The sequence below is a fragment of the Manis javanica genome, chromosome 8 (genome assembly GCF_040802235.1).
Source record: "Manis javanica isolate MJ-LG chromosome 8, MJ_LKY, whole genome shotgun sequence".
Taxonomy (NCBI): domain Eukaryota; kingdom Metazoa; phylum Chordata; class Mammalia; order Pholidota; family Manidae; genus Manis; species Manis javanica.
In genome coordinates this window covers 4,990,638-5,015,968 of record NC_133163.1, presented here as the reverse complement: position 1 = coordinate 5,015,968, position 25,331 = coordinate 4,990,638, and the positions used below count along the sequence as shown (strand labels likewise).

Genomic DNA, 25,331 nt, shown 5'->3' with positions numbered 1-25,331 from the left:
GCTTAGGGACTGTCCTTGTGGAGTGTGAGCTGTTATACATACAGCATCGGAGGGTTCCTTTCTCAGCTCTGTCCTCTGGGGGGTTCCTCCCGCACTGCCTCGCTCCCTGGGGCCTCCTCTCCCGGTTCTTCTGCCAGAGGGACGGAACTGTCCCAGGTGTTGGCCTTCTGCCTTCTCACACAGTGTCTACAACTGAACCCCTTTCAAGGTAGCCAGAGAAAATAGAGGAAAAGAAAATGACATGGATTTTCCCTTTAGTGTTTTTACAGTAAAGGCCCACTCCTCCAGTTCTTCTACTCTGACTTTTTCTTCGGGTTTAGGTGCTTGTATAGCGCTGCCAGAGCACTGGAGTCCTGCTGTTGGGGCTGACTTAGGCGTCATTGATAGACACTCTTACGAAGGTTTCACAAGGAAAACTGTGTGGTTATTACATTCACCCTTATTATGAGTCCCCCCCATACCCCACCGCAGTCACTGTCCATCAGTGCAGTAAGATGCCACAGAGTCCCTATTTGTCTTCTCTGAGATACACTGTCTTCCCTGTGACCCCACAAACACCATGTGCACCAATCATGATACCCCACAATTCCCTCCCAACCCCTCCCCTTTGGTAACCGCTAGTCCCTTCTTGGAGTCTCTGAATCTGCTGCTGTTTTGTTCCTTCAGTTTTGCTTCGTTGTTATGCTCCACAGATGGGTGAAATCATTCGGCACTTGTCTTTCTCTGCCTGGCTTATTTCACTGAGCGTAATATCCTCCAGCTCCATCCATGTTGTTGCAAATGGTAGGATTTGTTTCTTTCTTATGGCTGAATAGTATTCCATTGTGTATATGTACCACCTCTTCTTTATCCATTCATCTACTGATGGACACTTAGGTTGCTTCCATTTCTTGGCTATTGTAAATAGTGCTGCAATAAGCATAGGGGTGCTTATGTCTTTTTGAATCTGAGAAGTTGCTTTCTTTGGGTAAATTAAGAAGGATGCATTTTTGTTGTTGTTGTTATCATTAATCTACAATTAAATGAAGAACATTATGTTTACTAGGCTCCCTCCTTTACCAAGTGCCCCTCCCCACACCCCATTACAGTCACTGTCCATCAGTGTAGTAAGATGCTGTAGAATCACTACTTGTCTTCTGTGTTGCACAGCCGTCCCCATGCCCCCCCCCACATTATACACGCTAATCATAATGCCCCTTTTCCCCCCACTTATCCCTCCCTTCCCACCCATCCTCTCTAGTCCCTTTCCCTTTGGTAACTGTTAGTCCATTCTTGGGTTCTGTGATTCTGCTGCTGTTTTGTTCCTTCAGTTTTTCTTTGTTCTTATGCTACACAGATGAGTGAAGTCATCTGATACTTGTCTTTCTCTGCCTGGCTTATTTCACTGAGCATAATACCCTCTAGCTCCATCCATGTTGTTGTGAATGGTAGGATTTGTTTTCTTTTTATGGCTGAATAATATTCCATTGTGTAAATGTACTACAAGAAAGGAAGTATTTTAAAATTATTTAATTTAAACTTTCTGGCTTATAGGGGCCCAATTGCTTGTTCCTTTGGCCAGAATGACAGACTTATGTCGGACTTCTGTCCATGCCCACTATGTAGTTCCTTAATTCAGTAAGTCTGTGGGTCAAAGTCAGGAGTCAAAAGACAAAACAAAAACACAAATGAACAAAAACCCTAACCTCCCCTCCAACAAAACCCACAAACCTAGAACCTTAGCTGATATATTGGTCTTTCAAATATACTTCCCTCTCCACCCACTTGTTATTGTCTACTTTTCAAAGTCTTCAGGCAGTTGGTTCTTGAATTTTGTTCTGAGTTTTTAGTTGTAGTTTGTGGGAAATCGGGAGAGGCCACGTGGGTTTATTCCATTTTGGGTTAAAAGTAGATTTTGTTCACTTTTAAATCATCTTTTTTCCTCTCTGGTATATTTTGAATAATTTCAATTGCTATGTCTTTTAGTTGACTCATGTTTTCTTTGGCAGTGTCTCTCTGCTGTTGGTCCCATCGTGTGTACTTTTCATCTCAACCACTGGGTATTTCATTTCTCGAAGTTCAGTGAGGGTCTCATATATCCTTTATGCTTCTACGTACCTTGGCCCTTCTTTCCTCCACCTTCTTAAACAGACGCTACATGGTTATAGTCATTGCTGTAACGCCCTGGTCTGTCATCTGTGTCGCTTTTGGGTTTATCTGGGTTTAGAGACCATAATCTGAGTGATGTTGTTGGTCTTTGTTTCGAAGCCCTGTCTGTGGACAGAACTAGAAAATGTTTCTGTTGTTAAAAATCAAACATAATTGTTTATACTGATTTTTCCAATTCAAATTTAAATAATTTTTCTTTAACTTCTTTGTTCCTGTATCTTATATAAAAAAAATATAAACATTTTTATATTATACAAAAAAATCTCTCTTAAGCTGAAAATTTTTATTTCTATCTGCCTTAACATAATTTTGGGGAGTATATATGGACATTAGCAATGTAATGACTGAAAACAGCTTTCTCACAGTTCTGTCCACAATGTGTCTGTATCCAATTAGGATCCACCATCAGATCACAGGTTCTCTGTTCATAATGTATATTCCACTGAGGATCTACCATTAAATCACTCTGCTTTGATGTCTCTTAAAATAAATCCTATTTGTGTGGTTAAGCTAGCAGCTCCATACATGGTTAGTTTTATTTGCTTAATTTTGCTTTCACATTTTGAAGACTGCTTTTTAAGTTAATGGTGTTGCATAACTTTATAAATATGTACATGGTTCTAGAGAAGAGATTGGAAAACTACAGCATGTGGGCCCAGTTGGGCCTGCAGTCTGTTTTGCTTTGGTCTGTGAACTCAGAGTGGTTTTTTCATGTTTAGGCATCTATGAGCACACACATGTGCTTGCACACACATGCAGGAGTATGCAGCAGTGACTATGCATGGCCCACAAACCCTAAAATAATTACTGTTCGGCTCTTTACAGAGACCCTCTAAGTTCTGCCTCTAACCCCGCCCCCTCTGTTCTGTTTTCTCCCTTCCTTTAGAGGCAATCTTAGTTATCTGTTCACGTAGTTTCTGTTGTTTTTTAATATAAGCAAACACACACATATATTCATATCGCTCCTTTTACTTACTTTGCACACTTTTTTCCCCTCCTTGCTTTTCTCACTGAATGGCGAATCCTGGAGGTCACCTCATAGCAGGGCGGGGAGACTGGCCCCCTTCTTTTTCACAGCTATGTAGCATTTCAGTGTGTGAATGAATTCATACAACGGGTCCTTTCTTGATGGACATTTGGATTCTTTCCAGATTTAAAAAGAAATTCACAAGCAGCACCGCTGTTGCATATTTCAGAGGTGCTGCACCTACCTCTAGAGAGCTCTCCCCAGTGTACCTGTGGGGTCAGTTCCCACAGGCTGGGCGCTAGGCATGCATATTGCTAAGAAACAAGGCGTATGTTTTCTTGGCTGCTGCTGCCCATACCCCCTCCCCAGGGAGTGTCCCCTTCTGCCCTCCTGTCAGCAGGGTGAGCAGTGACGGTTGCCCCCTGCTCTCTAGCAGTGGGTTGTTGTCAAATTCTTGGATTTTGCTGTAAGAAATGGCATCTCTATGTAATTTAAACTCGCATTTCTCTTGTTACGAACGAGGTCAAAGGACCAATTATATTTCCTTTTATATGAACTCTCACTTCTCTTGCTTTTTTCTGTAAAGCTGTTGGTCCTTTTCATTGATTTTCAGGAAATATATTAGGAATAGTGACCTCTGCTTCTAATATAGTTGCAAATAGGTCTCCCATTGGTCTTTTTTAGCTTTTCTTATCTATGTGTTTTTTTCTGCCATTATTATCATTATTTTCATTATTTTCATGTAGTCAGGTTTACCCTTCTTTCTGTTCTTGCTCTGATCTTGGGGTCACAGCTGGGAAAGGTTCCCCCAGTTGGAGTTATAGAAAAATTCAATCATGTTTTCTTTCATTCTTTTTTTTTTTTTAATGTAAATTTCTAGTCCTTTTGAAGTTATCAACAGGGCAGTTTTGGTGTACTCTGTCCTCTGTGATTGGCTCCTTGTGTGAGTTTAAATCATAGAGGCAGGCCGTTCACAGGCCCTCCAGTTTGCCTTTATGCATAGACGCCTCACGTCTCAGCGTTTTGAGAGACCAGTACGTTTGTTTTCAGCAAGAAGGAATTGCATCTGGGGAGAGGGATTTGCCCACAGGCCCCCAGCATCATCCTGGGGACCCAGCTTGGGCTGGCCTGGGGAGAGAAGGTTTGTGAGCACCGACTGGCTGTCAGCCACTGAGCTAGATATGCTACCTTTGTCTACCCCCAAGCCATGGGTGCTGTTATGACCCCCACCGTGCAGGTGTGGGGACTGACGTGCAGCCAGGAGAGTTGTTTGCCCAGGGCCATGCAGCCAGCTGTAGGCTGTCAGACCCAGACTCCAGGGTGTTTGGGGAGGGAAAGGCCCCCTCCAGCCCCCCGGCATCTGGTGGTGATGTGGTGTTGCGCACAGCTGCACCCCACTGCCCCTTAGGAGCCCAAGGTGGTCTTAGGGCTCCTTGGGAGATCAGTTTCCTTTGTCCCTGTGTCCTGGCCACAGGAGGGCCGTGTGATCTGAAGGTCATTTTCTGGGGGGCCTGTGCAGCCAGGGGCAGCAGCCCTCGCGGCTGCCTCAGCCCCAAGGGCAGGATGCTGCTGGGAGCCAGAGGCTTCGAGGTCACTACTTTTCAAGTTGTCCTTTTGTTCATTCACCCATTTGTTTATCCACTCATTCACGTGTTCAGCTGTATTGATGCCTGCAGTGTGCCGACCCAGTGCGGGCCGTGGGCAACTCAGAAATGAGACAGATGCCCACCGCAGGAGCTCACGGCCCTGTGGGGCACACAGGCATGGAGGTGGGTGGCTGGGGGAGCACAGGGTCCTGTGGGAGCCAGTAGAGTGTCTGCTTACCTTTCTTCAGAGGAGTGTGGGGGGCCGGGCTCTGGGGAGCTGGTGTCCCCCAGTTCTTCTTCTGAGGTCCAGGGTCCTTAGAGGTGCAGGGATTTGCTTGTTCTCCAGGCCAGGGGCCTGAAGAAGGGAAATCTGTGCCCTTGGATAGATCAGAATCAGCCCAGAGTTACTCAGGCTGCCCAGCGGGCCAGGCAGCTGTCGGAGTTTAGGGATGTAGGTGGTGTTCAGGTGCGATCACATCTCCCACTTCCGTCAGAGCCACGGACCTTCGACTGAGTATCTGCTTTCCCGACAGAGCCCCCAGCCCCCCCGTTGCCAGGGGAGTCCGAAGGAGGCTCCCTCCAGCATCCAGCTAGTCAGGCCCGCGAGGCGCTGTGCCATACCTGTGGGATGGGCTGCGCCGGCGGTCCGTGTAATCGAGGTTGCCACGAAACCCACCAGCTGGACACACATGCAGCTCCTCTGCTGTCCCCTGGGGCATGGGCAGGCGTGAAGCGAGGCCATCCTGCTCGGCAGTGATCGCGTCAGAGGTCAGCCCTGCACTTACAGCAGTTATCGGCAGGGATAGCCCGTGACTCGGCTTGTTTCCCAGCCATTCTGCCTTATGACGCCCTAATGAATGGGGCCATTTCTGTCCGTTCTCAGGGAATGTACAGAGCAATGGTTTTCTTCCCCTGGAAGTTTTTCTTGGGAGGCAGATGGTGTGTTGGTGAGCGTGCAGGTGGTGCTGCTGTGCAGGTTGAGGGCCCCTGGCACCTTGCTTCTCTCTGGGCCTTCATTCCACTCCCCGGAGAGCTACTGTTGGACGGTCATGGGCAAACTAATGCGGAGCTCCTGGCCAGTGATGGCACTCAACAGGCACTCAGCCAGCAGCAGGCGGCCCTCCGCGTCCTCCCTCCTTTTCTGGGCCAGCGTGTTTGCTGCGGCCCTCGGGGGTCCTGGGCCGTGGCTGGAGAGGGGACTGCAGGGAGAAGGCCCGGACCTGCCCATGGGAGCCCGTGGTCCTCCTGGGGGGCTGGGTACTGCCCCGTGCAGGAGGGTGCCCACCGAAGGCCATGCTCTGGGGGCTGCCTGTGCCCCCATCAGCAGGGAGGCGCCGCTTGGGGTATAGGCTGTGTCCAGGGACATACGTGCTCCCTTGGCATTTGCCACCCTGCCATCTCTGGCTCCCCTGCTCTGCACCTGAACAGCGGTGATGGAGTGGGCTCTGGGAGAAGGGGAAGGAAGGCATGCAGGCCCAGTCTGGCCTCGGCAGGTGGAACCCTGAGGTGGCTGGTGGAGCTGAGGTTGAGTGGGGGGCGACGGGGCAGGAGGAGCAGATGAACCGGGAGAGAGACGGCTCCAGAGCGGCGTGCTCTCTCCCCCCCACGCTCCCGCCAAAGCAGATTCCAGTTACAGCCTTGGGGTGGCGCTCTCCTGTGAGTTGAAATGTGCAAACTCATCTGCTAGACACTGGGGCCTGTGACGGTGTGCTACACTGCCCCCCTGATCCCCGGCCCAGACCCTGGCTCAGCCTCAGACTGGGTAGGCGGAACATCTCACCAGTGGCACAGCTGCTGGGCCCTCTGGTTGGGGGGCGCAGAGCTCCTTCCCAGTCCATGTTCTCTGAGACCCAGAGCGGCCCTGGGAAGGCAGAGTGGGCAGGTGGGATCCTGGTGCATGCAGGGGAGGCGGGAAGGCAGCAGCCCCAACCTGCCTGGGGAGCAGCCCATCTTTCTGCCCTGAGTCAGGGGCCTGCGGGGCTGCCCCTGGACCCTCTTCAGCTTCTGGTGGCCACCCTGAAGTCAACCTGGGTGCGGGCTGCTTCTGAAGTGGCTCAGAGAAGAGCAGTCATTTGTCCCCTGTCCTCTCCCAGGAGTCTGGTGCAACATTTATGGAGGCAGATATCAGCCAGCAGGAGCCTGGGATGTGGGCTGCAAGGAAGCAGCTGGGATGGGCATGAGACCACACCCTGGCCATGAGACTTGGAGCAAATCTGGCATCTCTCTGAGCCTCAGTGTGTCTCATCTGGAAAATGGGTCTCTAAACAACCCCTTCCCAAATGGATTTATGGAATGCTGCATTTCTTGTGAGTTTCACTTATGTACATTTGAAAGAGGATGATAGAATATACAAGTCTGCAAAATTTAAAAGGTGGTGAGCTCCAATTAAAGAAAAATTTGTCAAGATGCCTCATTTCACAGTCAGGGGCCAAGGGACAGACCTGTGTTTATGCTGTGGCCACATGGTGGCGCCCTGGGAGCTGGTAAACAGGCTGGCTCTCCCTAGGCACGCCAGGCCATGCAGTACCAGCCTGTTGCTGAATCGTGCAATTTGAAGTTGTGTTGTCTATGAGTTTGTTAAGCGAAGGTAATTGCTAGTCTTGGTACTGGGACGCCACAGCCCCCCACCCCCAACCAGTTGTTTTAGGGTGGAAGGTGAATGTGATAAAATGCTCTTAAGGAAGCCGAACTGCTTGATATTTAATCACTTTCGTTTACAAGATGAGGGGCTATGAAACAGGGGTGGTGATACTAAGAAATAAAAAATGTCTTTAAAGCCAGCCTGCATGTGGTGGTTCTGCCCTCGTGGGCTCCTGTAACACAGTCACTACTCCAGGGACAGCAGGCTGAGGCTCTGTGGGCTATGAATTATGTTATGTCTTCAGAAGCACGATGCTCCCACAAAATAGGGCCCCAGTAGTGGTGGGCACCGGTGATGCCCTTTGAGTGCCCTTGGCCAGTGAGCCCTGCCCTCAGCTCCCTTTCACTGAGCACCAGTCGCTCTCTAGGGGCCCAGTGTGGCCAGGCTGTGGACGCACCATGGAGCAGCTCCCAAGGGAGATGGACATTTGCTTGCTGGGACAGGAGGGCGCTGAGGTCCCCCAGCTCCAGCCCGCAGCTCCGTGGCTTGGGCTGCTCCATTGGGGCTGTGTTGCCCAGCACTGCCCCCACCAAACCCACCTGCCCTCTGGCGCTTGGTGGCCCCTCCCTGGCCCTCTCGGTGGGTGCCCTCCCTGTATTCCTGGGGCCCACCAATGTGACTGGTACCCGCTCTTGCAGGTAGTGCGGAGCTACAAGGCAACCATCCAGCAGACCTTGGACATCCTCTTCCTCCAGGAAGGCTCCGAGTTTCTGAGCAGCACAGATGCTTCGAGTCGGGACTCTGCCGATCGCACCATTATTGCCTGGGACTTCCGGAGCTCCGCCAAAATCTCCAACCAGATTTTCCATGTGAGAAACTCTGGCACTGCTCTCAGGTTCAGCTGCAGGGTACATCGACTGTGCTAGGCTGTCTGCGACCCGGGGGCCCTGCCTGTGAGGGGCAGGTCTGTAGGCAGACTCTTTGGAGATGGATTGGCTGCCTGAAGTCTCTGTGGTGGGGATAGGCAAAGTGCAGGTCTCGGCCTGCCCAGAGAGTGTAGCATAGGCCCCCCAGCTCACAGCAGCCCCTAACTGTCCTCCCGCTGGCCCTCTGCCAGCATGGCCAGCCCCCAGCGCAAGGGAGTGGAGGGGCAGCACTGTCCAGCCAGGAGACCCGAGACACCCGACCCTCCCTCTGCCGCCCCAGCCAGCCCACGGGTTTCTGCCCCCACGCTGTCAGTGGCTTTGGGACCGCGGAGGTAGAGCACCTATGTTAAAGTCTGGTTCACGGCTCACAAGTTGGGGGCCCTGGGCCATTATTTAGTCTCTTTGATTCTCATTTTCCTCTTAGGAAACTGAGGTTGAGAATATTAGTCACTTCATAGAGTGGTTTTGAGAATTAAGAGAGAGAATGCTTATAAAGGGTCTCGTACAGTCCTGGGCTCATAGTGTTCCCTAAATGCATTCCCATCGCCACCGCCACCACCAGCATCACCGCCATCACTGTGGTCACCACCGTCAGCATCACTGACCACCACCACCATCACCGTCACTGTCACCATCACTGCCATTATTACCCCCATCATCATCTTTTAAGATTTAAAATAAGCCATGGCTACTCTCTTTGGTGTTTCTGCCCCGAATTTAATAATGCATATTAGGTGTGCATATATTCCTTCTCACCTCCCTGCCTTTCCCTTGTTGCCAGAGGTTCTCAGCAGCCCTGAGCAAACACACCTCCCGGTCTTCGGTCTTCGCGGCAGGGGTCTGGTGCAACAGGCTGGGAGGGACAGGCCCTGGGAGGGGCTTGGAGAGACACGTCTGGCCACCAGGGCGTCCTGCCCCCAGCAGCCCCTCCAGAGACCAGGGCAAGCAGCGAGGTGGACGGAAGTGCTGTGTGCCAACCTGTGCCAAGCTGTCGGCCCTCCTAGAATCACACCTCCTCTCTCTCCCTGGGGCGAGCAGGCTCTCTGCCTGGGGGCGTCACCCTCCCCGCGAGCCGGGGAGCTCATCCCAGGTCAGCATGGCCTCCACCGCCAGTGGGCAGGCTAGTCTGAGCCGTGGTTCCAGCCGCCTCCCACTCTGCCCTCTGAGGTCGCGCACATTTCGAGTGTGGCTTTGGGACAACACTTAGAACAATGGAGGGACGGGCAGTTGAGAAGTGAGTTTTTAGGGGTGTTTCTGTGTGACTGAGCCCATCCCCCATCCCCGCCTCGTGTTGAACGCTTAGCTCGCGCGCATCTTCTCGTCCGGCCATCCGCCTCCTCCCTGACCGTGCGTGCGGGCTGGGCCGGGGCTGCCCTGGCTCACGGGGAGGCGGGGTGACGGGCACGTGGATCCTCTCCTCTCACCGTGTAACAAATGGCCGCAAACTTGGCACCTCAAACCAACGGAAATGTGTCCTCTCACAGTTCTGGAGGTTTGTAAGCATCACTGGGCTGAACTCAGGAGCACAGTCCCCGGGGCGCTGCGGAGAATCTGGGGGCTGCTTCTGCGCTCCACACGCGGGGCTCTCCGTGCCGCCCTGTGTACCCGCTCCCCCTCTGCCTGTACTCAGGGCGCTAGGACAGGATAAGTTCCCCATGTCAAGAGCTGTCACTTAGTCACATCTGTATAAAGTGACACGCACAGGCCTTGGGAATTATTAGGTCACGGATATAGTTTGGGGGCTGTTTCTCAGCCCGCTGCCAGGGCCGTAAGGTGAGGAATGTGGGCCCCTTCTATTCTAGGAGCGAGAAGGGCAAGGAACATATTGGCCTCCGAGCCTCCGGGAACACAGCCCTTCTTTCTGAGGAACCACGTGTTTCTAAGGGGCGTGTCTAAGGAACGCGGACACTGTGCTTCCAGGCCAGTGAGGTCCAGCTCAGACTCTGACCTCCAGAGCTGCAGGAGAGTAATTCGCGTTGTTAAAAGCCTCTAAGTTTGTGTCCTTTTGTTAAAGCGGCGATAGGACACTCATACCACCTGTAAGCCAAGGTCTGGGAGTGGGACGCAAGGCCCACCGGTGGAGGGCTGCGCAGCCTGCCTGGGAAGAAGGCGGCCTGGTTGGGAGCCTTCTCCACCCTTCTTGTGGCCCCTCTGTTTCTCAGGAGAGATACACCTGCCCCAGCCTCACTTTGCACCCCCGGGAGCCTGTGTTCCTGGCGCAGACCAATGGCAACTACCTGGCCCTCTTCTCTGCTGTGTGGCCCTACCGGATGAGCAGAAGGCGGCGCTACGAAGGGCACAAGGTACGCTATCCCCCACGTTGAAAGTGGAGCACTGGCCCCAGAGCCCATCAGACACCAGCAATAGATTGGGGCCCAGACTGCATGAACCCGCTGTCTGGGCAGATTCTGTTTTCTGTTTCCTGGGTGACCACATGCTATATGACCTAATATCCACTTAAGGGCCTGGGCCACATCTGGCCCTACCTTCAGGCACCTGCTGCTGGGCAGGAAAGGTTTTCCCTGACTTATTGGGTCGCACGGACTGGCCATGGGCAGGGGGAGGAGACAGGACCGAACTTGGGTGGGGGCCGTTTCTACGTCTGCCCCTTTTCCCTACTGAGGCCTGCCTCACTGGGGGAGGGCTGGGGTGGTGAGTGTCACTGAGGCCAGGCACCGTTAGCCACGTTGGAGCTGTGCCAGGTGGATTTCCCTGACCTGGCCTCGTGACGCAGGGTCCCCGCTGGGACCAGCCTCATGGAGGGAGCCTGGGCTTTGGGCGTGTAGAGTGTGCAGCCCTGCTCTGAGTCTCAGGCTGCTCCTCTGTGGAATGGGCACCACAGCCCTACCTCAGGCTACCTGGAGGGCAGGTGAGACTGCGTGCAGCAGCACTGACTGGCCTGCATCCCTGCATGTCGCCTTCTGCAGGTGGAAGGCTACTCGGTGGGCTGCGAGTGTTCCCCGGACGGTGACCTGCTGGTGACGGGCAGTGCCGACGGCCGGGTCCTGCTCTACAGCTTCCGCACTGCCAGCCGGGCGCGCACCCTGCCAGGCCACGCACAGGCCTGTGTCGGCACCACTTTCCACCCTGTGCTGCCCTCTGTCCTTGCCACCTGCTCCTGGGAGGGCGACATTAAGATCTGGCACTGAGCCTCCTAGTGTGGAGCCTCCCAGACACCAGCCAGGCCCCAGACTCCCCTCTGTCCTTGGGCGTGGGTGGGTGTGAGTAAGCATTGAGCTTGCTGTCATGGCCAGACCTGCGTGGAAGCTGCCTCCTCCACCAACTGACGCTGTTTCCTCATCTATAAAATGGGGACAAAGGTCCATTTGACTCAGGGTTGTGAAGACTGCATTAGCAAAAGCACTCGGCTGTTGCCAGGGATGTCAGTAAATGTGTTGGCTATTTCTTAGGTTATTTCACTGACAAATGTGTATTGGCAGCTTCCTATCGTCTGCTCACCCTGGCCCATCGGGGCTCTGAGATGGGGAACAGTGGGAGCCTGAGATGGGGGCAGCCCTCTCTGCTGGGCCTGATTGGGGGCTCCCCAAGGGCCACTGGGGGGCTCTGGGGGCCCCAGGTCTTGGGCCTGCCTCTAGAACTCCACACTGGAGCACAGCAGGCCCCGCAGCCTTCACAGGGCTCAGGCCTTCCCCTCTCCCTATGCAGCATGGCAGCTCCGGGCCCAGGGCTCCTTGCCCACCACCTGTCTGCACGTGTGCTGCCCACGTGGGCATGTCTGGCCCCGGGGAAGGGGCAATGTGGAGACAAAGGGCCCTTGAGGAGGCTCGGGGAGTTGGGGAGGCGGCAGACCCGGCTCCCTGGGGATCTGGGTGGGCCCACGAACGCTGACCCACCCAGACCATAATCAAGGGGCTGCCCTTAAGAGCCTGGCAATACCCCGACAGGTGATAGGGGTGCCATGGCTCAGGGCAGGTGCCTCCCTGCCTCCCGGGATGCCTTCCTGGAGGAGGCAGCTTGTGAGCTGGTGAGGAGGGCATTCCTGGCAGGGGGCCAGTGAGGAAGCACAGAGGACCAGAGGAGGCCTGTGGTGGAGGCGAGAGGGGCCCAGCTTTGCCTCTCCAGAGCCTGGATTCCAGGCCAGCTCTGCTGTCAGCATAGCTGGGATCTCAGACAAGTCATCTCTCTTCTCTGAGCCTCTGTTTCCCCATCTGTAAAGCAATGCCAGAATCCCAAGCCTGCAGGCTTGCTGTGAGGGTCTAAGGTTGTCAAGTCTGTGCTGGGTGTTGGCACACAAAGTGTTCCACCGGTCTCCTGGGGAGGTGGGCACTGGGCATTTTGGGAGGGGTGTCTGGAGGCCTGGTGTGTAAGTACATTTACTTCAGGGTGTGTAACTTGCCTCAGGGTTCATGGGCTGGACATTCCAGGCAGCGAGAAGGGTGAAGGCCCTGAGGTGGAGCTCATCCTGAGGACTGACCCCACAGTCAGTGCTGAGCCTGGCCACAGCAGTGAGTTGAGTGGATGCAGCACCTGCTGGGCCTGCACCAATTTAGGGAGTCTGGAGCTGAGCTCAGCACAGTGCCACAGGGCCTTTGCACTTACTGTCCCCTCTGCATGGTCCTCAGGCGGGTGAAGGAAGCAAACCCCCAGGCTCACGCAGCATGTAGGGTCCCAGTGACCCAGCTCAGGGTCATTGGACCCAGCCCTCCTTTTTTAGGGTATCGTTTTGGGAAGAACGGCAGGTGTGCTCTGTGCCTTCATCCCTTTTTCTGAGTACTTTCTTCCACAGAGCATTCCTAAAAGCTCACTCTGATTCTCTGCAAGGTATCTGGGAGTTCACCATTTACAATTTTAAAATAAGAGAGCTAAATTTAGAAAGTGTGGATCAGGAATGAAAACGAAGTGTGGGCTGTCCCCTCCACCCCTCTCCCTGAGGCTGGTGCCTACCTTTACCCTCACCTGTACGTCTGAAATGCAGATCTGAAGCCATCTTGGGAGAGGAGCTGCTTCAGCTTCAGGTGCCAGTGGACAAGACGCCGGTGGGGACAGAGGGCGGCTGTCAGGAGACCGCCTTGGCCGGAGGGCTTCATATCCCTGCCATCAAAAAAGACGATGGGCGAAGAAACGCCCAAACCCCAATTTTTTCCACTGATGTCTTTTATTAATGAACGAAAAAGTACAGTACCGACTGAGATGGGGCATGCATCACAGATGACGGGAAGGCGAGCTACAGAGATGGGAGTCGGGGCCTCATCACGTGTGAGGTAGAGCGAGGCAGTGCTGGGGGCGGGACGCTGGGGGGATGAGCACCGGCCCCACTCAGGACTGCGGACCACGGAAGGGGCTGGGTGGTGTGTTGGCCGCACGGCGGAAGCAGGTTGAAAACATTTCACGTCCCTCCACCGTTCCAGGTCCCCCCTTCATGGACAGCCTCGGGGCTGCCCTGTCACTGGTCCGCTGCAGTGCCTGCACAGGACACCGTTCGTCCCACCCGGAGGGCAGGCCCACCTGCCCTCACCCGGAAATAAAGGAGCTTTGTGGTGGAGACGCCGAGGCTGCCGCCCAGGGAGCGGAAGGCCAAGTGCGTTAAGAAAGACCCTTTTTCTCTATAAAAATAGTTTGACTTTATAAAAGGGGGAGTGCTCCTCTGAGGTGGGGAAGGAGTTTGGTGCGTGAAAAGCGTTCCTGGGGCTGTTCCGCTGTGGCGGGGCAGGGCTGGACAAGACGGTGTGGGGGGCCTCCTCTCAGGCTCCCCTGGGCCATGTGGGGAGGGGTCCTTGCTGGCAGGGGCTGTGGCTGGGTGTCCGGGAGAGGCAAGTGTGCCCCTCAAGTTCCCTGTGGGGTGGGGGCGGGTGGCCCCGGGGCCGTGGCGTGGCCGTGGCCTGCACGCGGGCTCTCAGTTGAGCAAGGTTCCGTAGAGCTGGGCTTTCGTGAGGCTGTCCTTGCGGCTGAGCCCAGAGCCACCAGTCCGTGGGAAGGCCTGCTGGGGGCTCAGGCGGGCAGCGGGGTGCATTTCTGGGGAGGCCTCCATGGAGCTAGGCTCCAAGGAGTCCCGGGAACTGTGGGTGCTGTGCTCGGCCTCAGGGCTGCCGCCCGCCCCGCACAGCTGCACCCCAAGCCTCTCCCCGTCCCTCTGGCTGGGCGTGTAGCCTGGCAGTGGGTCGGCAGAGCGACCGGGACTAAGGCTCAGGTCGCCGCCTGCCCGGAGGAAGCAAGGCTCTGCCAGGTGGCCCTGGGAGAGGTCATCGCCCTCTGAGAAGCTGTCAGCCTTGTAGCTGGCATAGAGGGGGCTGGCGCGGCCCTCGGCCTGTTTGCCTGGGCTGCTCCTGCCACCATAGTAGCGTTCAGAGAAGCTGCAGGGTGAGGCGTGGCTGGCAGTGGTGGCTGGGAAGGAGTAGGCGCCAATGTCCTCCACGCTCAGGGGCCGCCACTGGCCCCGCATGTCCTCCCTGGAGAGCCGGGCCGTCCCTGGCTTGGCCCGAAGGCTCCACAGGTTTGGGGGCATCAGGGCCTGCTGGGGGCCCTGGGAGGCTGGGAGGCGGAATGTCTCGGCCGGGTACGGTGACAAGGTCCGCGCAAACCCCGGGGCCATCTGGGCCTCAAGCGGGGCCGCTACTGCAGCTGTGGCCTTGGTGAAGCGCGGGCTGCCCTCGTAGGTGGCAGCGGCGGGCAGCTTGCGGCTGAAGAGCTCGTCGCGGCTGTTCAGGTAGATGGCCTGCTGCGGGGCGGTGAGCGTGCTGGCCTGGACGTGCTCCTTCTCCCCCGATGTGGCGCTGAGGCTGGAGTAGGAGCTGGATGTGGGCAGCGAGCCCACGTAGCCCGGGAAGGCCTCGTGCTGGAAGCCTGCGGGGAAGGCGGCCGCCTCAGCCTCTGTCTCCTCTTCCTCCTCGGCGGCGCTGTCGGTGGAGTTTTGTGCCTGCAGGAAGCCCACGTCAGTCACGGGCGCATCCACGCTGGGCCGCCGGTCATGCCGCCGCTCCTCGGGGCAATAGAGGGCCGTGTCACTGCAGTAGAGGTCCCCCTTGTAAGGAGGCTGTGGGCCCAGCTTCTCGACCCCATCTCGGAAGGCCAGGTCACGGGCTGAGGCGTCTGACAGGCGAGAGGACAGGCTGGTGGGCTCCGGCTTCTCCAGCACCTTGGCGATGATGCAGGTAGGGCTGCTGGTGGCATAGGCCGGGTGGCAGAGCGGAGAGCCGTGCTTCTCCCTGTGCAGGCTCACGCGCTCCTGGAAGTCCGAGGGCAGCTGGCGGACGTGAGCAGGACCGCAAGGGGAGGACAAGGCTGCAGTCAGCCCAGGGCCCACCAACAGGCAGATGGATGAAGGGGGGCCTGTCCAGGGCTTCCGAGATCCTACCAGCTAGAGCCAGGGACCAAGACACTATTTCACAAGCTCCTGGATTCACCGGAAGACCCCTGGTCACCTCTGTCCCCTCAGCCCACTCCACCTGGGCCCTGCAGAGCCTGGAGGCTGGAACCAGGGTCTGACTCAGGCTGTTCTTGGGGCTGCAGGTCCCCTCTTTTCCTCCAACCGAAGGGCTGACTTGTTCTTTCAGCCCCAGAGTCTGTTGGGGGCACCCCACACCCAGTCACGAGGTCTGGGTGCTCCTGAACAAGACAGACTCAGAAACAGATGCAACAAAGATTGAGGGCCAGGGCCAGGCGCCCAGCAGTTTCCGCACGGTAGCCTGGTGCCTGGTGGGGACATCCCGCTACTGTTTGATCTATTTTGTGAGTGTCTCAGGTATGGCCCAGGCTCAGGAAGGGAGGGTGTGGCCCGAGGGCAGGGGAGGGCGTGGAAGGGAGGGGCAGCCTGGTGGGGTGGGGGCAGGACCCTGGGCCAGCCTGGCTTTGGCGCCAGAGAGTGCTGTGGCCTTGGCCAAGTCACTTCTCACGTGAAGCCAGTGTTCTTGTCTCTGAAAAGGGCCCTGTCAGTAACTGTGCCCAAATCAGACCTTAGGTTTTCTGTGAGGCACACACAGGGTTGGCATTCTATGGAGGGGGCCTTGGAGCAGGGAGCAGCCTCCAGAGGAAACTGAGGGGAATGGGCAGCTGTCCAGGCTGCAGGAGGAGATGTGTATTGGGGGGTGGCACCCCCTCCACCATTTCCCAGGAAGGCCAGGCTGCTGCAGGAGCAGGGAGACCTCAGCTCAGGCACACTAGCGCCTTCTCCTCATGGGTGGGGAGGGGTCCTGGGGAGGGACCTGCAGAAAAGGAGCCCCGCATGGTCCGGGGGGTGGGGCAGGCCTGGCTGGGGCGCGGGGCTCACGTTACCTCGGACACCTTATGGACCCTCCCGTAGGTCTGGCTGCACTGCAGCAGCTGGGCCGCTAGACTGCAGTCCTCCCTATAGAGCTCCTAAAAGACAAGAGAAGGCGTTCGGCGCCGGCTCGCTCCAGCCAGGGGCCCCGCCACGCTGATGGGCGCCCAGTGGCCAGCATGGCAAACAGGTGGGCGGGGTGGGCTCTGCAGCTGGCAGGACAAGGACCCTCTCTGGGTCTCACGCTCTTGCCTGCAGAATGGGGGCCTCGGCTCTGGGCTGGAGCTGCTGGTGCATGGAGGGGGCCCTGCCAGGCAGTCCTGTGCTGCCCCAGACGGGAACCTCCCACAGGGAGTGGGAAAGTGCCCCCATGGCCCTGAACTCCTGGAAGCCCCCGAGACCCTCCACGGAGAGCTCAGTAGAGAGCGGCACCAAGGAGGGGTGAGCAACGTGCCTGCAGCCTCCCCGACCCCGTGGCTCAGACTCGCTGCTCACACCCCGTTCTCAGAGTGTGGCCTGGCTGGGTAAGGATCAGGGCATGTGGGGGAGAGGGCCTGTGTGACCCCAGGACCAGGTGGGGACTGACCCAGCCTCCTGAGCTGAAAACAGATGCAAACAGTAGGAATCGAGGTTTGGTTCATCTTCGGAAAATCTCTGTTGCATGTGCCTGTGGTTGGCCTCCCATCCCTGTCCCCACAGGGACCCTCCACTGCATGGGCTCCAACAGGGAGGAATCTGGGCCCACTGGGGGACCTGAGACCACGGCTTTCCCAGTCTCAGGCAGGCTGGTGGAGGCGTGGCCCCTGCCCTGCCCTGCCTGGTCCTGGAGGCTCCTGCACCTCCCCCTGACCCTGGCCTGCACAGTGGAGGGGTCCAGGGGCTCCTGGGAAGGGCACAGTTGGCCAGGAGCTGAGAACTGACTCCCCTGTGAGGCCCCAGACCAGCTGCCACGGGCATCAGAGGGCTGTGGGCCCTGCCCAGCCAGCCCAAATCTGCCGGGGAGTCCTTGGCAGGCTTCGGAGAGCCACCCTGCCTGGGGTCTCCTCTCTCTTCACTGTCTGCTCCCCGAGGTCTCGGCCCGTCTGCGGCCTTACAGGCCATGCACGTGCTGATGTCCGCCCTGAACTGCAGACCCTGCTCTCTGGCTGCCGCCACGGCCTCTCCACAAGAATGTCTAGTGTGCTGCCCCAGCCCGGCTCCTGCTGCCCCACTCCCCTCCTGCCCCAGGCATCCCCAGCCTGGGAAGTGGCTGGCTGCCCCTTTCCTTCGGCCTCTGAACTCTGCAGTTGGGCCGACCCCTCTCTCTCGCTCATCCTCCACAGCTGAAATCTCAGTCAGTCCTTTTGGTTCCATCTTCAGAGTCCAGCTAGAATCCGAGCCTTCTCCCACCTCCATGCTGCCACCTGGCTGGGCCACCTGTCTTGCACCTGGATCACTGCCCTAAGAGCCTTGCCTGCCTCCCGTCTTGTGCCCTGAAGTCAGTTCTCAGCAGAGCAGCCACAGAGCCAGTAAAAGTGTACGTCCAGTCATGTCACTCCTCTGTTCAGGAACCTGCCATGGCTTCCCATTCCACTTGGAAAGGAACCCAGACCCCTGCAGGAGCCTCCACAGTGTGGCCTCCTCGTCCTTCTGCCCGCAGACCCTGAGCCCCTCCTCCCCGAAGAGCCCACCCTGGTCTCCGTGCCGACCTTCAGATTATCCAGGCCCACTGCTTCCGCTGTGGTTCCCCCTGCCTGGACAAGCCCTCTTCCTCTGGCCCCGGGCTAGCCCCCCACTCCTCCAGGTCTCAGCTCCAGTGGCCCTTCCAGAAGCACTAGTGCAATGCTAACCCAGCAGCTGGCATCTCCAGGCACTGTGACCTGATTTTCTTTCTTTGCAGCATTTAGCACTTTAAACACACCACATAGTTTACGTGGTTATCTTGTTTACTGTCTGTATTCCCCACGCAGATGTAAATGCCACGTGGGCAGGGAATTTTTTGCCAGTGTTGTTCACTCTGAATTCGCAGAGCCTAGCAGGGGCTGGCAAGGAGCAGACACTAGTGAATGCATGGTGAGCCATGACGGGCCCTTGGAGGCTGGCTGGGCCCATCTCCCAGGGTCTGTGAAATCAGGCCTCATGGGCAGCCACCCCCAGTGCTGAAGTCCCCCAGGGCCGGCGGGAGGCAGGACTCTGAGTAGCCGTGCCCAGGGGTCAGGAAGCCCTGCCTGGAATGAGATAATGAAGCCTGTGTTCCCTCTCTTGAGTCATGTTTCCTTCTAGCAGAGGGTCTTCCGAGGTGCCCTTGGCATGGTACCTCTGGGGAGCCCACCCTTCCCTGATGGCCATCTGCACACCTGCCCCTGTGCAGCAACCATGGGCCTGGCTGGGGGCTGCAGTGCCTGGGCCTAGGCCCTCAGGGTCAGAGTGGCCCAACACTCACGTTGTCCTCCGACAGCTTGTCGATGGTCACCTTGGCCTCCAGCAGGTGGCTGTTGAGGGCAACAATCTCATGGCTCAGCGCTCGCTTCTCCTCCTCATAGTGCTGGCCCTGGGGTGGGGTGGGGGCAGCAGAAGGAGGTGGTCAGCAGTCAGCCAGGGCCTCGGACTCAAGCCCAATTGTTCCATTAGACCTTCTGGGACCCTTGCAGCTGGTGATGATGAGGTATTTATAGCCAAAGAATGCAGGGGTAAGAGCAGACTGACCTAGGTTCAAATCCTGCTCCATGACTGACAAGCCAGATGGCCTTGGACAAGTCGCTGCCTCCCTAAGCCTCAACTTCTCATCTGCACCACAGGGAGAGTGGCATCCTGTTCCCTCGGGGTCCAAGACGACTGAGGGAGGATGGCCTGCACTCAGCACAAAGCCTGGCCCATCTCACTCAACAGACTGGGAAACTGAGGCTCAGAAAGGACAGGCCCTTGTCCAGGGTCCTGAGCAGAACCAGCCCAGCCCCCAGGCCCGCCTGCCTCCACTCTGTGACAGCAACGTGAAGACAGGCAGGTGCTGAACACCGATTTCTGACTTCCCAAAACAAAAGCTTGTAGGGAAACAGAGGGAGTGGAAACTCCTATCTCAGTGCAGGGGAGGCGTCAGAACCTGCCTGAGGCCGGCTCTGAAAGCACTCTTCAGGCAGAGACCAGAGGGCAACACTGCCTTCTCTGTGCTTCCAGACAGAGGTCTCAACAGGAAAGGCGGCACTGCTGAGTTTATCTGCAGGTGGTGTGATGTCCCCAGGGCCTGTCCCAGGGCCAGACATGGACGTGTTTAGTCCTCACAGTAGGAGGGAGGGTCCCCTTGAGAGGCACAGTCTGGCTCGGACCGGCTCTGCCTTATCCGGGGCCTGAACTCCTGGGTCTCCGGGCTGCCGACTGAGCTGGGTCACCGTCCCCAGCGCATGTCCTCTCTCCCACAGCCCCCCTGTACTCTTCCAGCTCGGGTGCTCCCATCCTGCTGCTGAGGCTCACAGGCAGCCCTGAGGGCTGCGCCCTCCCCTTCAGTGCAAGAAGGGGTGGGACTGGCCCAGCCTGGGGGGCGGGGGTGCTCAGGAAACAAGGCCTGGAACTCAGCTCCTGCCTGCCCAGGCCAGGGGACGACAGCTAGGCAGGCGGCTCCCCACATGATTCCAGAGCTGGGGGGCCTGGGATGGGGGTGCTGGGGTAGGGCCATGGGGGCCTTGGGTGGTGGCCCTCACCATGCGGTACAGCTTGTCCTCCAGCTCCTGGTTGATCCTTTGCAGCGCCATGTAATTGCTCTGAATCCTGGGACAGGAGGCAATGGGGTCACTGCTGTGTCAGGCCTGACCCTCCTGTGGCCCCTACGCCATACAGCCCACGGAGCAGGGCAGGGCTAAGTGCAGACCCCCCTGAAACTTCCCACCAGGGGAGTTAAACTGCCCTCTGCACACAGCACAAAACATCTGCTCAAGCTTACTTTCCTGGGCCAGGGCTGAGGACCCCCTGGAGACAAGAAGGGAAGGCCTGTCTTTCCCAAGCAACTCTGTCCAGTCCGCCTCACTCAAAGCCAGTTTACTCCCAGCTTACACAAAGCTCTAACCAGCCTGGCTGAGGGGGTTATAGTTCAATCACAGATTGGCAGGGGAGACTCCAGACTGTCGAGTGATGGGCCCTAGGGTGGGTGCTGGAGACGCACGGAGAGTAAGATGTGGCTCCTCAGGAAGAAGGGCGAAGGCAAAGGCAAGTCTTGGTGGGGATCAGGTGCTGCCATGTCTTTGATGGTGGAAGGGGACTTGGGGACAATGCCAGTCCTCTGGACAACCTGTGTTATTATTGTCCCCATCCCGCCAATGGGGAAACAGAGGCTGGAGGTACCTCAAGGAGTAAGTGGCAGAGCCCAGACCTTAGCTGAGGTCTGAGTACACTGCCAGAGCTTGGTTCACACACGACTCAATGGTGACATTCAAAAGGCCCAGCAGAATGGGGCCATTCAGAGGGACAGACAGCCCTACTGCAGATCCTGTCTCAGGGGCAGCACCTACTGCTATAAATATTTAAGACAAAACAGAGCCAGCAGCAAAGTTTGCTTTCTCTCTGCATTTTTCCTAAAGGAAGCCTGGAAAATGTGTAACACGTTTTAGAAAAATATTCATCTTAAATATGCAGAACAATGTTTTTTAAAACGTTTGCCTTTTGTGGGAGGTTTTAACTGCTCAGGATCCTGTGCCTCTTGCCCAACACTTGGCTCACTGCCCTGCGGCTCAGGGTGACAGCCCCTATCTAAGTGGTGGCTCATCTCCAGGGCTAGACATAGCTTTCCTATCAGAGATCCAGGGGACAGTGGCTGGGGCCCTGCTGGACCGGTTGGGATGTGGAGACGGTCTTATCCGTGCCATGCTGCTGCCCCACCGGATAACTACGAGAGAAGGAATGAGCAGGGGGTGGAGAGGTGCCTGGGAAGAGAGTCTGTCCTGGCAACAGCCATTCCCAGGTTCAAATCCTGCCTTGGATACTCTTCGCATAAAGCGCGACTTTGGAAAAGGAGCTGGCCCCTCATGGAGCCGTGGACTCCCCATCTGCAAATGGGTCCACAGCTCGAAGCAGCAGAGCTACTTGTTGGGGTCCCTCGCTGGGCAGCCCGCCAGGTCCGTCCGGGCCCCGCCCCGTAGCTCCAGGCCCCGCCCCCGCACCTGCGCAGCTTCTCTGTGACCTTCTCGAGTTCCTCCTGCGCGCGCCGCAGCTCGATCTCCAGGTAGTGGCGCGTGGAGTCGAACTCGGTCTCGAGCTTCTCGAGCTTGTGCGTGGTGTAGGACAGCCGCTTGCGCAGCTCGCCCTTCTGCTCCTGCAGCGCGCTGCAACGACACGCGGCGGCGGGCCGGGCCGCGGCGCTGAGCGCGGGGAAACTGAGGCCCGCGCGGGCCAGCCGGGGCGCCGTGGGTGCGCACCGTGCGCGTCCAGCTGCACGCACACGCCACACACACGCACACACCCTCCTCCGGGCGGCACTGAAAGCTTAGAGCTCCCCCTTAGGGGTCGGGCTGGGTCTGGCCCAGGCTGCCCCTCAGCCCCTGCTGTGCCCCATCAGAAGTAAATCCCCGTGTGGTCACCTCGGAAGAGAAACGACATTAACCCCAGACCCTGGCGAGTATCTGGAGAGGCTTAAAGGACTCTGGTTTAAGGAGCACCCATAAGCACCCGGGGCACCCCGCCTGAGAGCCGACCTCCAAAATACCTAGCTTACCAGGGCCCCCACTTTCCCTCCCCCATAGCTCTGGGTGGGGATGCTGGGGCCCAGTGCTACACCCTGGACCAGGCCTCCCTTCTGCAAATCGGCTGGGTGGCTCCAGCAGGCTGTGTGATGTCCGGGCCAGTGAGTGGGGGTCAGAGATGCCCCAGGACCAGGCTAGGTGCATAAGGCATCAGAAATTCAGCAAAGCTCTGGCCTGCTCAATTTCCCTTCCTCCAGGAAGCCTTCCAGAGCCCCAGGCCCATGGTTTTATTTTCCCCACAGACTGGGGGTCTCCTCTAGCACCCCTATGCTCAGCAAGCAGATACAGAGGATAATTCACCCTCTGAGCCGCATGCCAGCAATTCAACTGAGCAGTATTTGGCACAAGGCAGGAGGGGTGGGCATGCGGCCAGGGGCCACACCCGCCTGTGGGCAGACACAGCACTGAACTGAGCTTCCCTTTACTGGCTGAGCACACAACAGGCAGACTCATCTTTAACAGTGGGGCCAGGGGGGCGATTTCTGCAGGGAAGGGAGCTGCTGCAAGGTGGGCGAGGGGCATCAGGGGCCTTCTGCTGGGTGTCAGCCACAAGCGGAGCTTAGAGTCAAGCTGTTGTTCAGTTCTGGGGTCGCGCACTTGCCCGTCTCTCCCTGCACTGCATGACGTGGAAGCCCAGAGAGGCTCAGGCACAGGTGAACTCCAGCCTAGCATCCTGGGGTAGGCAGGGGCTCTGCTGTCCCTCAGACCTGGCTGCTGGTCTCTGCCGTGTGACCCCAGGCCGCCCACTATCCACCAAGGCCTCAGCTTCCTCCTGGGAAGTGGGGGCTGTTCCCTTCTTGCCCTGTAAACACAAAGCCCTGGATCCAAAAAAAATTCTGCTTGGAAAGGTGCCCAGGCCAGAGCGGGGCCTCAGAGGACTGACTGCCGAACAAGAGCACCCCCGCAGGGGCCCACCCGGGGCCAGCACACTTTCAGCTGCTAACTCCCGGTGGGCGTGCTGCGGGGCTGGGAGCAGGGCATGGGCAGTGCCCCCCACCCCCAGGTGCGGGCAGAAGGCAACTCCTTGAGCGTCAGTCTGGAAACCTGGGATGCAGCAGGGCCTGGGGACCTGGACTGCCCCTGAATGTGCTGTGGCACCTTGGGCAAGGGGCTGCGCTCCTGGGGCCTCTCAGACCCCAACCCGAGTGAGGTGGGTGGGGTCAGGCAGGGGGCTTTCTCCAGCACCCGGGGCTCACTGATCCGCAGTCTGGGGCCCTGTGTGTAAACCACGCTCTGTACCATAGGCACACACCCAGCAAACCACAACTAAGCATTCCTGGATTCCTGCCCAGGTCTACATTTTCAAAAATGAATAAAAATAAAGAGTTGCCTATGTTTTGAGAACCTCAGAGAAGGGCGGGGTGAGTCTTCCCAAGAGTCAGTTCCCCAGGAGGATGCAGAGTGACAGGCAAGGAGGGAGGCCAGAGACAAACTGCCCGCGGCTGTCTATGCAGATCCTGCCACCTCCTCCAGGCAGTGTGCTTGGCTATCCTGCCCTGAGCAACCTGCCTCTACAGATACCAGACTGCTCCTTGCCCCAGCCATTCTCCCCACTGGGGTGGCGAGCTTCCTGGGGACACCCCTGCGTCATCCAGGGGCCCTTGCAGACACACTATTGGGTAGGGGTGGGGCAGTAGCCCCTCAAGTCAGTCACCCTGCAGGGCTGTGGGGAGCCCTCGGTCACAGGGTATGGGTAGGGCCTGCACCCTGTGGAAGAGGTGAGGGCATCATCTGTCCACAGACGTGGCCACTTGAGCCCCTGTACGCCCCACCCATGGCCACCCACCCACAGCCACGGCCGGGGTCCCCATCCCTCAGACTGCTCAGTCCAGCCGGGGCCTGGCCCTGTCTCCCCAGGCCACATCCACCAATCACCCTCTCTCCTCTTCCGTTCGCCCGTTCCCAGCACCTCACACAGCAAGTAAGACAAACACGATCCCCACCCCATGGAGCCTAGTTTCAAGGGGAGACCATGAGCAAGGGGACGCACGCAGTGTCCGGCTGCAAAGACCCTGGGCTGATGCCTCCACTTACGAGGTAACCAGCTTCACCAAGCCGGCCTGCCCGAGCCCCAGTTTGCCCTGGTATCTGGATGGCCTTCCAAACCTACTGCGGGGCTGTGCCCCACCAGCCCTTAGATACTCCTCCCACCCTCCCCGAGTCCCTCTCACCCACTCGCCCTTAAGCTGCACCCACTGCCAGTCCTGGGCTGGCAGCACCCCCAGCCCCTGGCTCCTGCCCATCCTTGCTCCACCCACACCCCCCGCCCCTCAGAGCAGGTGCCCAAGCCTGCCGTCCAGTGATCCTACTGCCTTTCCCATCTCTGCTGCGCTGGATCTGCCTGCAGACACCCTGACTTTGCCCGGGCTGGTCCTCAGGGCCCTGGTCTGCACTGGCCCCTCTCTGCCAGGCTCAGGCCGAATCTCCCTGACAGCCCAGAGACCCCTCCCAGCCTCTGTCTCCAGCCCGGGACAATCTTCAGGGTTCTGCTCCCCCACATCCAGCCACCCACGGGCCCTCTGCCCAGATGGCCCACAGGCACCTCACACTCAGGGTGTCCAGTGCTGGCCAGTCTCAGCCCCCTGCTCTCCCCACCCTGGGAAGGGCACAGCTATCTTTGCTCAGTCCCTGAGAGGCCTGGTGACCGACCCCTCCTTGCCCCGTACTGCCTGTCACAAGTCCTGGAGATCAGCTTCTCAAAAGCTTTGACCATGTCCCCTCCTTGGCCTGGTCCAGAGACAGTCCTGGACTGAGCAACCTGGGGTGTGTGGCAGCCTGGGAGGTGCCACTATCCCATCCAGCGCCTTCCTCTCCCAGCACATTAACCCGACCCCTGCTTGACCTCGGCCTCAGCCTCAGCCTCCAGGTCTGTGCAACAGGGCTGTGCGCCCATACACGGGCACCGCACTCGGGGAGCAGGGCTCACCAGGGTGCACTACACTGGGCCACTGGAACTCTGGGAAGATGACACCAGAGGCCGGCACCCTGTGGAAGCAAGATCCTCCAGGCTGCTGGGGATCTGGGGGGACTGCTCGGGGGCCTGGGGAATCACAGCCATGGCCTCTGCATCCCCTGAGTGGGGGCTGACTCAGGGGGCCCTGGTGTCCGCAAACATCCCCTCAACAGATGCACAGGGAGGGTGTGGCAGTCCCTTGTGACCAGACTGGCCAATGCCTCGCCCACCAGATCAGGGCCACCTCCTG

General features: G+C 57.8%; 2 protein-coding genes across 20 annotated transcripts in view; one reads left to right on the top strand and one right to left on the bottom strand.

The window, feature by feature from the left end:
* Window positions 1-11,612, top strand: part of WDR25 (WD repeat domain 25) — a 137,956-nt gene extending 126,344 nt beyond the window's left edge. For 7 of the 8 annotated variants that reach the window (XM_017641014.3, XM_017641011.3, XM_017641015.3 and 4 more), the window contains exons 5-7: window positions 7,981-8,151; window positions 10,371-10,511; window positions 11,136-11,612. In XM_017641014.3, coding sequence (XP_017496503.3) covers window positions 7,981-8,151; window positions 10,371-10,511; window positions 11,136-11,357 — 534 coding nt within the window. In that variant the 3' untranslated portion in view covers window positions 11,358-11,612. The remainder of the gene's footprint in view (window positions 1-7,980; window positions 8,152-10,370; window positions 10,512-11,135) is intronic. The other variant, XM_073241859.1, reaches the window with a different exon arrangement.
* Window positions 11,613-12,176: 564 nt separating this feature from the next.
* Window positions 12,177-25,331, bottom strand: part of BEGAIN (brain enriched guanylate kinase associated) — a 46,974-nt gene continuing 33,819 nt past the window's right edge. For 11 of the 12 annotated variants that reach the window (XM_036991586.2, XM_036991579.2, XM_036991582.2 and 8 more), the window contains 5 exons: window positions 21,550-21,711; window positions 20,098-20,164; window positions 18,846-18,953; window positions 16,438-16,521; window positions 12,179-15,409 (listed from right to left, as the gene is read on the bottom strand). In XM_036991586.2, coding sequence (XP_036847481.1) covers window positions 14,063-15,409; window positions 16,438-16,521; window positions 18,846-18,953; window positions 20,098-20,164; window positions 21,550-21,711 — 1,768 coding nt within the window. In that variant the 3' untranslated portion in view covers window positions 12,179-14,062. Of the gene's footprint in view, window positions 15,410-16,437; window positions 16,522-18,845; window positions 18,954-20,097; window positions 20,165-21,549; window positions 21,712-25,331 lie in introns of all 12 variants that reach the window. The other variant, XM_036991584.2, reaches the window with a different exon arrangement.